The sequence below is a fragment of the Archocentrus centrarchus genome, chromosome 4 (genome assembly GCF_007364275.1).
Source record: "Archocentrus centrarchus isolate MPI-CPG fArcCen1 chromosome 4, fArcCen1, whole genome shotgun sequence".
Classification (NCBI taxonomy): domain Eukaryota; kingdom Metazoa; phylum Chordata; class Actinopteri; order Cichliformes; family Cichlidae; genus Archocentrus; species Archocentrus centrarchus.
This window is the reverse complement of record NC_044349.1, coordinates 20,450,462-20,467,640: the sequence shown is the minus strand read 5'-3', so window position 1 is coordinate 20,467,640 and position 17,179 is coordinate 20,450,462. Positions and strand designations below refer to the sequence as shown.

General features: G+C 41.6%; 1 protein-coding gene across 1 annotated transcript; it reads left to right on the top strand.

The window, feature by feature from the left end:
• Positions 1–6,967: 6,967 nt before the first annotated feature.
• On the top strand, positions 6,968–16,951 carry lhx4 (LIM homeobox 4). The gene is made up of 6 exons (XM_030727343.1): positions 6,968–7,259; positions 10,927–11,098; positions 12,538–12,740; positions 13,302–13,456; positions 14,166–14,337; positions 15,158–16,951. The coding sequence occupies exons 1-6, from the start codon at positions 7,181–7,183 to the stop codon at positions 15,538–15,540; spliced, it is 1,164 nt and encodes a 387-aa protein (XP_030583203.1). The 5' UTR covers positions 6,968–7,180; the 3' UTR covers positions 15,541–16,951.
• The last annotated feature ends 228 nt before the right edge of the window (positions 16,952–17,179 follow it).

Here is a 17,179-nt window from a genome sequence, read left to right as displayed (position 1 = left end):
GAGTCAAATAGGGTCAGATCCATCTCATTTTACTGCTCCAGTCCCTCTGCCTTTCATGTGAATGCTCATCTGCTGATCTGCCAAACATCTCAAGTGAGCCTCAGTGAGTTTTCACGCTGTTTGCACCGACTGTTTGGGTTTATCCAATAACATACTTCTGTCAGTTCACTCAAATGAGCGGCTCATGAATGAGCACTGATTGTTTTTGCTTTGGACATTGCTCAGAACAACCAGCCAGTCAGCATTAAACCAAATGAAATTGTGAGATACACTCTTGTTGTTGCTACAACAGTGAAGTGTCTCTCTTATTCTCCTTATTTGTATTATCCTTCTATGTGTCTTTGTGCACTCTCTATAGTTTAGTTTGACCCCATCTGACTTTATTACAGAGAAGCAGAAGCAAGCAGTGTAGAAATGGCAGCTTATATTCTTTGGCATAAATCAAAATGATAAGTTCTTTAACCCTGACTTATTAAAAGTAATTATGCCTCAGTTTAATTGAGTAAGACTATTTTTGAATTTGTGATTCATTAATGTGTTTATTAATGTTCTGCAGGCATGGGTTGCATGTCATGTTAAATAGTGATTTTTAAACTTTTTATATACCCGATACAATAAATTTCACAGTTTCATGTTTGTTTTAATCACATAATTTGACTTTCAGAACTTAATATTCGTTCACGTGACTGCACTATTTGCATTACAACACAGCCCTGACCTTCACTTCTGCTGCTTCAGGCTCAATTTCTCAAAAGCATCTCAAAGCTAAGATTATCTTGGTCCCATTGTACATCTTTACAATGACAACACCTTATAGATGATTTTGGGAAAGAGGGTTCTGCTCCTGTTTTACCCCCACCCCTTCCCCTGCAGAGTTAGCATATAGCTTACAGGAAGTGCTTGGATAATGAAGTTGGAGAAGAGCCAACACTTGTCAGTCACACTGCTTTCATTCACTCAGCCAACACTGCTCCTGTCACCGAGCATCAAAGATTCAACACTGGCTTTCCATGGAAATCTTTTGTTTGTGGATGGGGTTCTTAACATGTTTTATTGAATATAATTTGTTATAATAAATAATGACCAGTAAAATAATCAGATTTTAATAGTTATCTCAAATATATGTATCAAAATGCAGTACTGGAGTATGTTCTGTTTTTGTTTATTGCTATGAAGTGAAAATAAAACCTTTTTTTATTATTTCACTTCATAGCAATAAACAAAATCAGTAGCATAATATCTGTGAAAATCAGTTTTCTTTTAAGCAATCTGTATTAACTGTACGCACTCTATAAATGCTGAAACTGTGCACCGACTCGGAGTGCCTATTTTCAATTCGAGCCTGCAGAGAAAACTACTGATCAGAACAAACTGATCACAAAACACAAACAACAAGAGCTGCATTTGGTTCTCTGGGTGCATGGAGGAATTACTGCCTGTAATCTTGGTAGGAATTGTTAATGTGTTTTTAAAGGTCCGTGGACGTCTGCTGGTCACGTCTAGACGACATTTTTGCATCGTGAGATTTCACCTAATTCCAGATTATTTTTACATTCTGCTTTCCAAGGGGAGCTTACGCTTCATATCTCAGCTTTCATTCATTCTTATATTAATTTGCTGTCCACGCTTACATACTGAAGTTCATGAGGGTCTGGAGTCAATTCCAGCAGGCTGGGCAGCATTCAGACAGGGCAACACCTTGGCAGTGGCGGTTTCTGATATGGGCGACATGGGCAGCCGCCCAGGGCGGCATTTCATCTAGGGCGGCATGACCGCCCCCCTCCCCCCAACGCATTGCGATCGCCGCAGCAACGCCTACCGCACTGCTCCACTTGTGGGATAATGGGCGCCCTCTGCTTGCTGTGTATTGCATGTAGCTTTCTGCCATGGTCAGACAGGTTGTAACAGAAGAAAAAGGGCAGGCGGGGGATTCTCTCTCTGTCTCGCTGTCACTGCTTCACTCGACCGTCACACACACAGCGCTGCCCCGCCCCCTTCTCCTCTCAGCCTGGGGTGCGAGTCGAGTGAAGCAGTGATGGCGTGAGAGTGAGACTGTCAGCCGGGTTCATTCATTCATGCCTGTACAGTTTGGGCCTGGTTACAGCCAACAGTAACCGCTGAATTATAAATAAAGGCGACTTTTGCTGGCAGTCTCTCGCCAAACCTTTCATCCTCACGGACACTGCCATATCAAGATTAACGCGAAGTGTATGTCCTAATATTGAAAAGTTTTGCGAGATCTCGCAAAAGTAACTCAGGATCTCGCAAAACTTTTGCGAGATATGCAAAACTGACTTTTTTTTTTTTTTTCCTCCATGTTCCACAGAATGAATCTGTGCGTCTAATAAAATTAGATGCACACAACTGATAGAACACAAAGCCAATTTCATTTATAATACTGTAAATATGGTCATTAAATCACAGTATTTGTGTGAACCCGAATCCTGATAAAAAAAATAACACAAATACGAATCTAGACAGTTTGGACAAATGTTGGTGGATGGCGCAGTGTTGCCAGATTGGGCAGCTTGTGAACACATTGGGGTGGAATATTATATAGATATTTCTATATAATTATAAAATTATATAGATATATAATTTTACAATAAAAACTTCCTAAAAACCTACCAAATATGGTGAAAAGCAGCCAAAATTTTAACAAGTTACCCAAAGCTTGTATATTTAAATATATATCACACCTGGTGCTATTAACATGAGTTTCAGTGGAGGTTTTGTTGTGTTGGGCTGGCAACTGTCAGTCAGATCTGACAACCCTGGGGATGGGCGGTGGTGGTGGCGAATTGTGGCAGATGGAAAGGAAAAGGTCAAAGCCATCAGGTGCACAGTTTAGGAAAAAGAGAAAAGAAGAAGAGGAGAAACAAGCAAAGATAAAGGTAAGCAGAAGCTGTGTAATATTTCAGTTTCTTCCATGTTTTTTCAAATAAAAATTTAAAAGAAGGCCCTGTGACAGGCTGGCGACCTGTTCAGGGTGTACCCTGCCTCTCGCCCTATGACAGCTGGGATAGGCTCCAGCCCCCCGCGACCCTGACCAGGATAAGCGGAAGCGAATGGATGGATGGATGGAAATTTAAAAGAAATTCTGAGTGTGCCTGTGATGGTGGGGGGACCTTCTGTTAAAGCCTGTCTGTCAGACCATGGCAGAAAGCTACATACACCACACAGCAGTCGCTCATTACCCCCCCAAGTGTAGTAGTGCGGCGATCGCTATTGTGTGTGTGTGTGGGGGGGGGGGGGGGCGCCGGCGGGGATGCTCGCCCAGGGCGCCAAACAGGCTAGGACCGCCACTGCACCTTGGGCAGGTGCCAGTGCATCACAGGACTTAAAATGAAACTGGATAATATACCTGAATAATGGCTTTGCAGCTAAGAGAGATCCTAATGATTTTTTCCCCGTGTGTATATCTTTGTTTTGTCATAAACACGCGTGTATGAGACTTAAGTTTGTATATACATGACCCTATGCTATCTCCTCATATTATATCATAATATTGTAATTAAAAACGTAAGCTCTATCAGGGTGTCGTGAAAATTAAACAAATCACATCAGGTTGCAAAATCTAAATCAAATCTTTCTTCAGACAGGCTTGGCTTAACTGTTGTAGTTATTCGAGTCAAATGAGCCTATTACCGCCTCGTCTTAGCACGACAGGGTCAGGTTCAATCAGGGAATTGGAAAATATCATTTCTGACGGGAATAGATTTCGTTTGTCCAACCAATCTCTTCTACTAATTACCCAAATGGACAGGAGCTGTCAGGAGACAATAACTATTCCCTAATAGAATTTGCCCCCCAAGTGCAATTTAATTTTCTCCTCCGAGCTCTCTCCTAAGGTTTCCCCCTCGCTTTCTGCCTCTCTCCCTCTCCCTGTTCCTTTCCTGCTTTCGGACCAAATGCTTAGGGACACGGTGCCATTGCTACCTAATGTCGTTTTGTCGCTGGACGCCGGAGAAAGTGTGGACTGACTGCTGCAGTTTCTCTGCGAGCTCTGGCTCACCCCGCTGAAACAAACATCGGCGATATGGAGGAGGAGAAGAAGAAGAGGAGGAGGAGGAGGGTGAGCAGAGAGGAGACAGACTGCCAGGTAGGTCTGCGCGATGCACTGGGCAGTAATACGTCTTTGAAGGATAGGATACATTCACACACTTAGAAAGTATGCATCTCGCATGAAGCGAAGTCACTGGGACATAAGGCGGTTTGTTTAGATCGCAGCCTCGGCGATTAATTTAACGACTGTTTTGCAGCCATTCATACACAGATTGATTTTTGCCGTCTTAACTATTCTCACTATTGCAAGGTTGCAATGTAAATTTGATAATGTGCTCAGCTGACATTCAGCTTGGTTTGTGAGAGCTTTGTAAAGCTGGAACCACTTGTCCAAAAGACTGACACCTAAATATTGCGTTTAAACACATAAAAAAATCATAAACATTCAAATTAATCTTTACTGGGTTTTTTTTTTTAAATCATTATGAACCAGGCCTGCTGCAGAGTTTCAGCACACAGTTTCACACGTGTCACACTCCATAAAAGCCTGCTCAGATAGGATAGGTGTGTTTCTGTATTTCGGGCTCCCTGATCTCACTAAGATGGATCTGTGAATCGCAGATTTGCGCTTTGGTGACAATGAACTCATCCACTGAAATATTAGATCTAATTAGAGGTGCTTGGGTCAACGGCGGTGGCAAAGGAGCCGCCCTCTGTTTGAGTTATTGTTCGAGAGCTGCTTCGTCTACAGATTACCTTCATATAGACAAATACAATAGCCCCTTTCGACATATGCATTATAAAAATTAAAAATAAATAAATAAAAAACAGCTTTCTTGATTTGCGTTAAAAACCCATTGTTTATGAATTAAACATAATTTGACAGCCAATACAAATTTAACAGGGCTGAAACGGTTTTATTTCCATTAGATAATAAAATATATCTTTTTGTTGTCATTTCACACTTCAATTATTATTATTTTAGCCGTGCAGCATGAATATTTCTGTAAAATGCCAAACGATCACCAAATGGGGATTGTTTTGCACATCATTCAGTCGACTAATAGCCACGTTTCCTTGCCATCTCATCTAAAGATGAAAAACGCACCTCATCATTTACTGTCCCACTAAACCAGATGTGCGCGCTCGTATCTTTTCTCTTACGGCATTTGCATCCATCAATTATTCTAATTGTGTTGCCCTTTGCTGACAGTTTAAGAGCATTTTATCTGCATTGTTTTCTAGGACAGCTAAAAGGCCTCGATACCAACAATCAGAGTAATTGAATAGTCGAATAAATTGAATGATCTTGAGGGGAAAAGTGTATAATGAAAATAAAGTGAGACCATATGATTCCCTTGCCACACGTGCACATTACTGATGGATGGATGTATGGATGGATGGATGGATGGATGGATAAAATTCCTGTAATATCCCAGCCTGCCTTTTAATCAGCTTGATGTCCATTTTCATTTTACTAAATTATATCTGGAAACGCATTCAGGCGAATAGGATTGTAGGTCCAAACACCATAGCTGGCAAAAAAAAAAAAGAAAAAAAAGAAGAAATAAACAGAGCTAGAAGTAGTTTATACGGAAAAAAGAGGGAAATACGAGAAAACAAAATAATCATAGCATGACGAAAATCAGTTTTCAGCTCGTCCCCTATTTTTTCCTGCTATTTGCAGAGGTAAATAAAATATTAATCTAAATAGTTTTTACGTATTACTAGTGTAAAATATTGTGCCACTTCACAGAATATCTAAAATATGTGTTGGCTATTATACGGTATAACTGCGTAGAATTGATACACCACTTGAACTACTAAGACCAAATGAAATAACATAGTTGTAACTAAAATAATGCATAAACCCGTTCATAGTTTTTTTTAAAAAAACAACAACAAAAAAAAAAAACACTGGCTTTGTTGTAGTTGTACATGTGGTGTGTGTGAGCTGCAGCCATTCACCTGGGACCTTCAGACGAACAACCTGCGCTGGTTTGGAGGCGGACCGCGGCGGTAAAGCGCCACTGTGTGCTTTTCTTTCCACGCTTGAAGTAAATTGGAAGCGAAGATTGAGTTCATCTAGCCTGAACTAGCGGTCCTCCAGAGGGAATATCTTATCCGGGAGAGCAGTCTCAGACGATGGGGTCTGAAATGAACAGTGTCAGGAGGACTGCGCCTAGACTCCTAATCCTACCTGTCACTGAGAGAGCAACTGCAAGGGTGCTGCCACTGCCGGGGAAAAGGCTACAGGTGACAGTTCTGTGAATCTGACTCGGACATGCACAATAATATTCCTTCTGTGGTGTGACTTCATTTATTTTTCGTTTCTTATTTTGCTCCCGTAGCTGTAGTAAGAGCTCAAATTGCATCATTTTATAAGAGGGAGATTTTTCATGTGTGATGGTTCCTACAAGCATCTTTTACAGGGCCAATCACTCTCCTCACTAAATAATAAAAATGAAGAAAAATTAATTGACTGATTCCGAAGTAAATGCTGATATTCTATAAAAGTTCATTTTTACATTGCATTTGGTCACAGATGTAACACTGGAGTCCGGATAATCCACAGGGAAATCTGCGTTCTATCTGTCTTTATTGCTTCATGGATCATTTCTAAAGTAAGTACATCGGTCCCTTCTCCTCCTCTCCTTAAGGAACCCTGCTTACCCGGGGACCCTCCGGAAGCCACTGCAGTGAGCTATTTATGGTCTCCACAGGAGCAAGGTCCCGCCTCTCCAGAGACTTTTTCGTATAGCATGTAAGACTCCCCTGATCCTCTCCTTTCTCCTTCTTCCTTGTACACCTATTGAGGATGCTTTCCGCCTCGGGGGCCTCCTCTTCCTGCTCTCCTATTGGCTCCCGGTCAGCCTCTGCCGCGGTGACGTCAGGCCCCGCCGCCCCTGCAGCGCTGAATGGACCAAGCAGCCTGTCTGATCCACTCCAAAACAGCTCAACACGGCGCGGCACAGCACGGACATCATTCTGGGAACAGGGAAATAACAGGAATAGAGGCTAGACGGGACAGCGACAGAGATCACTCTCCAAAGTGCAGAAAGGCCTAACAACATCAGCATCATTATTATTTTTTTCTCCACAAGACAGGACTGGGGAGTGCGCCCACCGTTTTGCGGGTGTATGTGCGTGCGTTTGTCTCCCGGTTTGGATCACGATGATGCAAAGTGCGGCGGTCCTACCGACAGAGAGTCCTGTGAAGAGTTTACCGGAGATTCTCGGAGTGCCACTGCAGCGTAAGACATTTTCCTTCTTCTTCTGTTCATGATCAGTCTGGAAACTGGTTGTCGAGTGCAACCGGTGCTGCAGGGATTTTGCTGTAGGGAGAGGGGCTTAGTTCCAGCAACCCGACCGAGATTGAGGAGTCTTAGTTTGTCACGTAGACCACTAATATGCCACGCTTAGTCTATAATTCACGGTGCAAAAGCGCCTCTTAGATGATTCTGCTTCACGGCCTCAAAGCCAAGCAACGAACATCCCGCAAGTCCAAATAATCTACGCAGCCTCTAGCAAAGATGTATTCTGCATTAGGCTGCGAGTAGTCGCGCAAACCATCACCCATCCTTAACGAAAGATCTTTTCTGGCGGAAAGCAGCATTTGTGATTCTCTAGTTTGGCCTTTAACTTCCCCCGTCAGGTTGCTGGGCTCACACTGAGCCTCCCAGCTGTTAATTTGTAAAAGAGCCTGCATGGTCAAGAGATCAGACGCAGTTGTCATCACCCATCAGACAAATACACACTGACTTTGACTGACACTCATCACTGGGTCAAATGAAATAGCTCATACACTTTTATTTATTACAATTTAGGCTCTGATGCAAGGACAAAACACGACATTTTGTAATATTATTATTAATATTATTGAGGATTAGGGCAAATATTTATAAGTTAATTATTGCCGTCTTATTGTATTTTCTGCCTTCTGGCATCAAAGGCGAGAAATGCCTTACATCTGTTCTGTTAATCTGTGCCAAGCCTTTTTCATAATCTGTTCTTGCAATCAAGATCGAGGTACAACTGGATATATTTCTGCTCTGACCTAATTATTTAATATACCAGTTAGTACAAATATACAGATGGAACGGGTCTAATAGGGTAACATAAAAAAAAAAAAAATCCACACCAAAACGGGATACTGTTGCGCGAAAATTACTGGACTGCTCCTTGTTGTCAAAATACATATTTGAAGACACGTATTTAAGGTTGGAATTTTTTTAAACAGCCGGTAAACGTACAGAATAATATTGAGGGTTATTTTCCACATTACTCCCACCCAACTGAAAACATAAATAAATATGAAATATGATATGACAAGGGTCATTTAAGACTTCCAGCCTGTTCAGTGAATTATTTGAACCTGACTAAAGGAAAAGAGCCTCTATATTGGTGAGCTTATGCTCTTTAATTTTATAACTCGAGACAGATTAAAAGATTGGATAAAGATCCTGCCACTCAGCCCCCTGCAGGGCCAGCAGGCATCCTGGATTTAAACCGGGATTACTTCAGGAATAAAAGCAACGCAAAATATATCTGGGCATTTTTTTTTTTAAATCATACACACAGTCATCCGCTGACTCAGGGCAATTACACCTACACCTTAACCTGCAGACTATTAGTCGTTGATATAGAGTGTTTACTTCACGTTTAATTAACACAAATCACTTGACAACCGGAGGCTGCCAGAGTGCACTTCTTCTTCTTCCTGTCCTTTTTTCCCCTTCTTCTAAACAACAGCCCTGTTAAAACAGTCTGAAAATCAGTTTCACCTGCTGTGTGAAATGACCGAAGCGATGAGACTGCATGTGGTGAAGAGTTGAGAGTGGTGGAAACAGATAATAAGATATGAAGAAGACCTCTTGAATACACGAGGTGTTCTCTCGCTCTCTCTCCCTCTCTCTCTTTCTCTCTCTCACACACACAGACACACACACACACACACACACACACACACACACTGAAGCTGGACGGCGAACGCCCTGTCGTTGCCAAGAATCGTGCTGCTTTCCTTTCAGCACCACTTCTCTCTCCAAAGCCATCCCGGTCGGCTTCATCCACCCACCACTTATCTCCGGATATTTAAAATGCTTTCCCATTTAAAAGTCCAAGACACGGGCCATCCTTTCATAATAATTTCCCCACTTTCTTCTCTTCTTTCTGTATGAATTACCTCGTCACTGAGGAGACACAAAGCCAGCCCAAGCTGTGTCTGTGCCGGAATGTTTCTCTGTGTTCACTGTGCACATTCCTTCCTTCCTTCAAGCTGAAGTCACATGGATCTGGATATTTCCTGGAGGTTATCAGTTTTTACTCTTTGTAAAAAAAAAAGAAAAAAGTGAGCTAATAGGAATTTTTACTGAGCTAATGAAAATCATGTAAATGCCAAATTTGCCTACATTAAAAGCTGTAAAATGTGCGCGTCCTCGCCTGCAGATTCTGCGAGCTTTGTTTTGCACACCGTATGGTGTGGTGGGATTAAGCATAAGGCTCCCGTCGCTTTAGACGGTTATTGTAAGATGATTTCACGGCCGATATGTTTTCTCTTCACATCAAAAAGGTTATGCTATGTGGGTCTTGTAGGTTCGTTGTGGTTTTCTGCCCTGGGCACTTTTTTCTCAATATTGAGTTGTGTTTTCCGGAGATCCCGCAGATGCGTGACAACGCTAGAGAATAAAAGCAGTCCAAAGGTCTATAAACAAAATGCTGACTTATTGTTGGTTTAAAGAACATTGCAGGAGGCCTTTGTTTAAGACCCTTTAATAGAAGGGGCCGGAGTCGCTGTAGAAATGCTATAAAATATGCCAAAATAAAAGATAGTCATTACATGTATACGAATATTGAAATATGGAGAAGACTAAAATATGGCATGCGATATGCACTATAAATGGGGCAGGAAATCGTCTTTAGTTTTGACGGAAATTTCGGCAAGAATTGTCTTTCAGCGTTTGAATTGTGCAGTTTAGTAGCAAGTAGTAGAACATGGATGCCAAATTTAACTGATAATATCAGCGATCTTGTCTCTGAATGTGGACATGTGGTACCTAGGACACTTTTAAAAATATATATTTATATATATATATATATATATATATATATATATATATATATATATATATATATATATATATATATATATATATATATATATATATATATATATTCAGAAAAATGAAATTTAATCTCCCCTTGACCCTGATTTACATCCAGAAACCACCTCACCTTCTAACACCGGTTGCCACCATACTTCCCATAAAATCATTAGGAGATTAATTAGGGTCAAGCTAGAACAGGCTAACGAAATTAAGAGAAAGAAAAATCAATATTTCGTCAGAAAATTATTTTTGGCCCATGGGTGAACAGCTACGAGTTCAGCACCTTGGACAGAGACTGACATTTTTGACAAAGCATGGATTTAACGTAGAATATATATATATAAAATAGTGATAGCAAAAATTAAATAATTGAATAGAATAAATTAAGAACAAAAAGAGGTAAAACTAATTAAATACCCTTTGAAAGCCAATGATTTGTTACAGTGACAGGCCTTTAGAAAATGAGAATCTATGCTTCATGATTTTGTGCCCCCAAATTTTATTATTAATATAACTACACGGAAATATGTAGAGAATATGCGCGCTTTATTTTCTGACTTGAGGTCTTCACTCCCCCCCCCCCCCCCCCCCCCCCCCCCCCCCAAAAAAAAAAAAAAAACTGTGCTACAGGCTTGCGCATTTAGAGGAAACCCATCTGGTTTAATGTGCGGAACAATTCTCTCAAACTATGAATGTAATTTGTAATTTTTCATATAGGGGTAAAACTAAACGAAACTAAACGATCACCTATTTCTCTTTGTGCCTCATTGCGTCTCTGTTAGCTAAGTGTGACTGCTCTTGTTTCCCATCACAGAGATCCCTCAGTGTGCAGGCTGTAGTCAGCACATCCTGGACAAGTTCATCCTGAAGGTGCTGGACAGACACTGGCACTCCAAGTGCCTCAAGTGCGCCGACTGCCAGACTCCGCTGACGGACAAATGTTTCTCCCGGGCAGGAAGCGTCTACTGCAAGGAGGACTTTTTCAAGTCAGTTCGCTTCTTACTTTGCGTTTGGTTTAATGATGCTCTTGTTACCATGTGTAGCGCCTGCAGAGTTAGTACTGTCCCAGCCGCTCTCCAGAGCAGCACGCACTAATGTCACCATTTTCTTTGACAAAAATCCAAACAAATCCGAATGTGTCCTCCTCAACCAGAGAAAGAAACATGTAACAGTTCTGCTGTATCTACTGTTGCAACCAGCTGGTTTCGATTTCATAACACAATTAAAATGATAACCTAACATTGCATTTAGTGTAATGCGTAAATTTACTGTGGTGTATGTTAGGCTAAACTTTGTCTTTTTCCATTTATTTGATTATTATAATATATTATAAAAGGTATTTATTACTTTCCTCTAATTTCTGAAGCACAACAGAAACACATCTTACAGCTTCAAACAGCTGTTTTTGTTTAGGTTGGCTACTGATGATTTATGAATTAGACATTCAAGGTAGCATTCTGGGCTACCTTGATTGATTGAACACAGGTGTTGCTGATGGTCCTCATAATATGCACAGTTTTTTTAATTCACAGTGTAGTGGTAGCTCTGTCACACTGTATGCCAACTTTAAAACAAAGTATTAAAAACCCCTTTATTTTACAGTCTAGTTGCCATTTATCCTTTCAACAACTGGTTGTTTGAGGCATTGCAGGAGAAAATTGAGTTTGACTTTTATCCATAACAGGATCGGCATATTGGAGCTTTTTACTAAATCATGTTTGAAAGGTTTTAATGCTCAAAGCTTGAAAGAGACCTAAAGAGCTCTGGAGTCTCACTGGGAGCTAACTGTGTTAGCTGACCCAGGGGGCAGCGTGGGGGTGGGGGGGTGGGGGGTAGCATGGTCAAACACACACATAGACACATATACTAAATAATACATACACATAGCTTTGCTGATGTTTGCTTCCCAGTGGTGATTTGGAGACCTCACCTTGCTCTTTTTATTTTTGTCCGTCTGTGCCATGATTTAAAGCCTCTCCCGAGTCAGTGTTTTATTGGTTCTCCTCAGGGTGTGTTTACTGTGAGCACCCCTCCTCCTCCTCTTCCTCCTCTTCCTCTTGTTCTCTTTTTATTCTTCCTGCTCCTCCTCTAGCTGTCAGTAGTTCATCTGCAAACACATAAACATGCAAACATGCAGATGCACACACAAACAGACACGCACAGCCCACACAGCGTACTGATCCTGTCCATCTATCAGTCTGCTGGCAGCTCTGCTGTTAATAGAAACACATTCGAGGCCTGATTTTTCCCTGCTCAGCAGCTGGAACTCCTATTAATACAGACACTGTGCCATCATTCTCAGCTGCAGTTGAAGAAATAGTCATGTAGAGTGTGAAATTTTAATCTTAGCTCTTTCCATCAATCCACCCTGCAGGTGTTTTACAGATTTTCTAATGGCATCTCTTCCGTTCATGTTTTCCTGCAGACGCTTTGGAACAAAATGTGCATCGTGCCAGCAGGGCATCCCTCCGACACAGGTTGTGCGGAAGGCACAGGACTTTGTGTATCACCTGCACTGCTTCGCCTGCATCATGTGCAGCAGACAGCTGGCCACCGGAGATGAGTTTTACCTCATGGAAGATGGGAGGCTGGTGTGCAAGGTGGATTATGAGGCCGCCAAACAAAATGGTAGGTGTGCAAGGGTATTAAATGTTAAGTTACAATGAGACCTTAGCCTAATCCAGTCTCGTGTGTGCCTCTATTTACTGAAAATAAGTAAAAAGATGTGTTTCAATAATTCTTCCAAATTTCTCCCCACCTGATTCAGTGGTGATGACTCCAGCTTCACTTAACTACACCAGAATCACAACACAGTGTTTTATGGATGAAGCTGTATGCACTGTGCAAATTAGTAATACGACTACTGACAGTGGATCTATGTTGTTTGTTTGTGGGTGTGTGCTGTTTTGCTCCCTCCTTCTCTTCTGAGATGTCCATGCATCTCTGATTGATTATGCAAAGTGAAGAAAGGTGCTGTTCCAATAACTCCATTCCTCTGGCAGTGAATAGATTTATGTCCTCTGCTGTGGGAGTGGGACAGATCCACAAGGACAATAATACACTTCTATACATGACCATTCACTTCACTGAGCACAGATACACTCCATGCAAAGACCTGAGGGCAGTGCCTGTTAAACCAATGTGACAAATCTAAGAAGAAGTCAGTCACACTTGTAATGGTGTTTTCAGATGATTCAGAGGCAGGGACCAAGAGACCAAGGACCACTATCACCGCCAAACAGCTGGAGACCCTCAAAAGTGCCTACAAAAACTCGCCGAAGCCTGCACGCCACGTCAGAGAGCAGCTGTCGTCAGAGACGGGGTTAGACATGAGAGTGGTGCAGGTAAAATATTTTGTCTCTTTCTAATGCAGGTCCCCATGTCCCCGAGAAATCTGTTACTCACTGGGGATTGAAACAACATCTTTAAATCAGAAACAGTTTTTATAATGAAGCAAGTAGTTTATTCCCTGATGCATCTGATTACAGAGTGGGGCCTTTAAAATTGCTAAAAATAAAAAAGAAAGGAAGAAAGAAAAATGAAATTTCAGTTTAATTCTCATGAAGGTTCTTTGAATTTGACATTTAAATTGAGTATATGTACAGTATTACACGAAACAACCAACCTGTTCTTTTTTATTAGAGGTTTTAGAGCTAAAAAGATCATATAATATTCAAACTCCAAATGCAGATACAACTGCAAAGCTATATTTTTTTTCATGCATTCACTTTAATGCCATGCTTTTGTTTTTGACCTTTTATGACTCTTACTGCACTTTCCTACCTCAAATTTCACAAGTGTTGTGAAGTACATAAAATACATGAAGTGTGTTTTATGAGTTTATCATGATGATTGCGTCGTTCATTTAGAAGCTCATGTTGCGCATACATACAAATATTTTTTCAAAATTCAAGCTATATTGTGTTAAACATAGTCCGAGACTGAAGTCAGACTAACAATATATTGTCGATCATGATTAGTTGGAGATGTTTTTAATTGTTTTGAATAATTATGATATTATTTGAACTAAATGATAAATATGATCTTTAACAGGTTTGGTTTCAAAACCGGCGAGCAAAGGAGAAGCGTCTGAAGAAAGATGCAGGCCGACATCGCTGGACTCAGTTTTATAAAAGTGTCAAACGCAGCCGGGGAGGAACTAAAGTGGAGAAGGAGAGCTCAGCTGACGACGCAGGACTCAGCGATAGTGAACTGAGCTTCAGAGGTATGTAACTTTTATTGCTTAAAAGTGAGATCCCTGAAGGGGAATTGTCAGTCATGCCGCCGTGCTAATGGGATTGAGGGAGCCCAGAAGCTGCTAAATGACACGAGCACAGCAGCAATTGGAAGTGTCTTTGTGGCATTTCATTTGTTTTCTAGCATTCATCAATGCGTGGTGTCGCAGTCGGGCAAATCCAAAATGGCATTCTCATTTCACATTCCCGTCACACATCCCTGTGGCTGCTGACGCATCCTCCTGCCTCTGTTTGTCACCATGATGGAGCTTATTGGAAAAGAGAGAGGGTCCTTAGTGGGATGCAAACGGCATTTTAGACATCCCATGTTATTTAATGTTTGCACACCCCGTTTTTGGTAGTCATAAAAGTCCTCAAGCCAAAGAAGGCTATTTTTATGAGAAATGAAAACATGGTGACAGAAACTCTATAAAGCATGTGAGGCTTTTAGTCAATTAGAGAGAAAGCGCTCTGGGGCGTTGTTGTTATTGAAGCCACCCAGAGGAGGGACAGAGATGAAAACAAATATTTTGTGCTGCAGTAATTGCTTGGTTAGAGATGAAGCAGACAGAGCATCCTTTCTCACTCTCTCGCTAACAGAACTGAAATGCTTTTCAAAGACTTCAGTGGCTCGTCCATTTACTGTACCTCCATGAAAGGCACGTAACACTGACACAATAAATCTGACTCGTAAAAGCACTTAACTGTATTGAAATATAACAACTATATAATGCTTACGCAGGTGACAGAGCTGTTTATGTTTCAAAGTTTTTACACCCCTTGTGCTAAGTGATGGTTTCCCCTCTACAGATGACCAGGTTCTGTCAGATCTCGGCCACACCAATGGGCTTTATGGGAGTGTCGGAGATGTGACCAACACGCTGAATGGTGGCTTCTCTGTTGATACGGCAGGACAGCAGTACCACGACATCCGAGCAGGAAGCCCTTACGGTCTCCCCCAGTCGCCCTCCTCCATCGCCTCTCTGCCCGGCCACACTCCTCTCCTCAACAACCTGAGCTTCAACATGGACAGCCTAGTGGTGCAGGGGGGACCGGGTGGTGTGGGACAGGCTCTGAGGGCCATGGCGGGGGGCCCAACCTCAGACCTCTCCACAGGGAGCAGTACGGGATACCCTGACTTCCCCACCAGCCCCGCCTCATGGCTGGATGAGATGGACCATTCCCAATTTTGAGTCTCAAACGTGGTAAAAAAAAAAAAAAAAAATTACTGTGGGGATACATCAAAGTGGACTCAGAAGGCTTTTTACATTTCTTTCAATCACCCTCCACGGCTAGTATGTTTTGTGACGTTGGCTGAAGAGGAGAAGGGAGAAAAGAAGTGTGACTCTCAGTTCCTTAGCAGTCGTAATCGGTGGGGTAGTCGTCGGGTTGAGATGCGTAGTCCGGGCAGAAGCGGTGAAGAACACCTCCACACTGAATGTTCAAAATCAACACTGTATCATACAATTTTTTTTCTTTTTTGTCTGACTTTATTTTGTTCGTTCACTCACTGAAAATGAGACTGGATTTCGAATACATCGGTGGAATATGCTCACGGGGAGATAATACTGTCTCATGCCTTGAAATAAACCACGCCATCCCCGTCTGACAGCTACAACATTAGGGCTATACAATCTAGATCAAAGTCCCTATGAGACCCAGGAGGCACCTGCATGCTTCTGATTCATACAGAGTAGGACTGCAGTCTGGCCATATCAAAAGCCTTTACATTGGCAATGCACTTTACTCTCCTCTTCTTTTTCTACATGTACGGACAGGAATGTGGGGACAGAAAGACAAAAAGAGGAGAGACATATGCACAAGGCAAAAAACAGTGTTTCATTGGGAGAGAAATTTACAAAAAGAGTGGCACAAGTGTTAATTTTGAACCATACTGATGTTTTTTTTTTTTTTTTAAACATATTGCTCCAACTTACTTATGAGGAAATAGATGAGGAAATAGATGACTGTTGGGCTGTCTGTCTGTCTGTCTGTTTATAGAAGTTCATGTCTCCCCCTGTTTGAATGAGGGCAAACACTGTTTGCCATACAGCGGATCTCTCGCCTATATTTATAGGTGCTTGACTCGTTCTCATCTGTGTAAAAGCTGGTCTGGAAGCAGCTGTCCGTCAGTATTAAATTATCTCAGACTCACCAGGAATAAAAGCTCATATGTTTAAGGGAAAGTTGAGACATATACAGTTTGGAGAAATTCAGTTCTAGCAGTTAAATATATCCCACATGTAAACTGTTAATCTATTCACTTGTATGCAGATTTCTTTCCAGACACTGATAAGCGAACTGAATGATAAAACATAAATTTGACACAGAACACTAACAAGTAGCAGCAGGAACACAGATGAAAATTCTCTTTGTGTTGGCTGTTGAGTTTCTTCAGTCTGATCCAGGCTGCTCTTGGTAATCTTCTCAGTCCAGCTTTGCCTGCTATCAACCTACTTACTGACCCCAGATGTGTTGTCAGCCTGTTCTCCCACTGCCTGGCCTGCATGTCAGAGGGATTACCAATAGTCCCCCACATTCAGGGCTGATGCTTTAGTGTCAGTGCTGGCGTGACTGCTGGGCCGATATGTTTCCCACAGTTCAGTCAAAGAATCCGTGTTTTCTGATTCTTCACCTGTTGAGCATGCAGGAACCATCATTCAGATTTGATCTCTGCTTCTGTTTCTGTTCAAAAGAGAAACTTATATATGTGGGTACCATTTTGTAAAAAAACAAACAAACAAACACGCAAAAAAAAAAAAAAAAGAGCGAGAGCGAGAGAAACAAGTGTTATCTTTTTTTTTAAATACCAGAAAGTGAGTCAAGAAATGC

Bases quoted from the DNA above. Each gene is read 5' to 3' on its own strand.
- lhx4 (XM_030727343.1), top strand. From the start codon at position 7,181: ATGATGCAAAGTGCGGCGGTCCTACCGACAGAGAGTCCTGTGAAGAGT. The intron at 7,260-10,926 runs GTAAGACATTTT...TTCCCATCACAG, and splicing joins TCTCGGAGTGCCACTGCAGC to AGATCCCTCAGTGTGCAGGC. The intron at 12,741-13,301 runs GTAGGTGTGCAA...TGGTGTTTTCAG, and splicing joins TGAGGCCGCCAAACAAAATG to ATGATTCAGAGGCAGGGACC.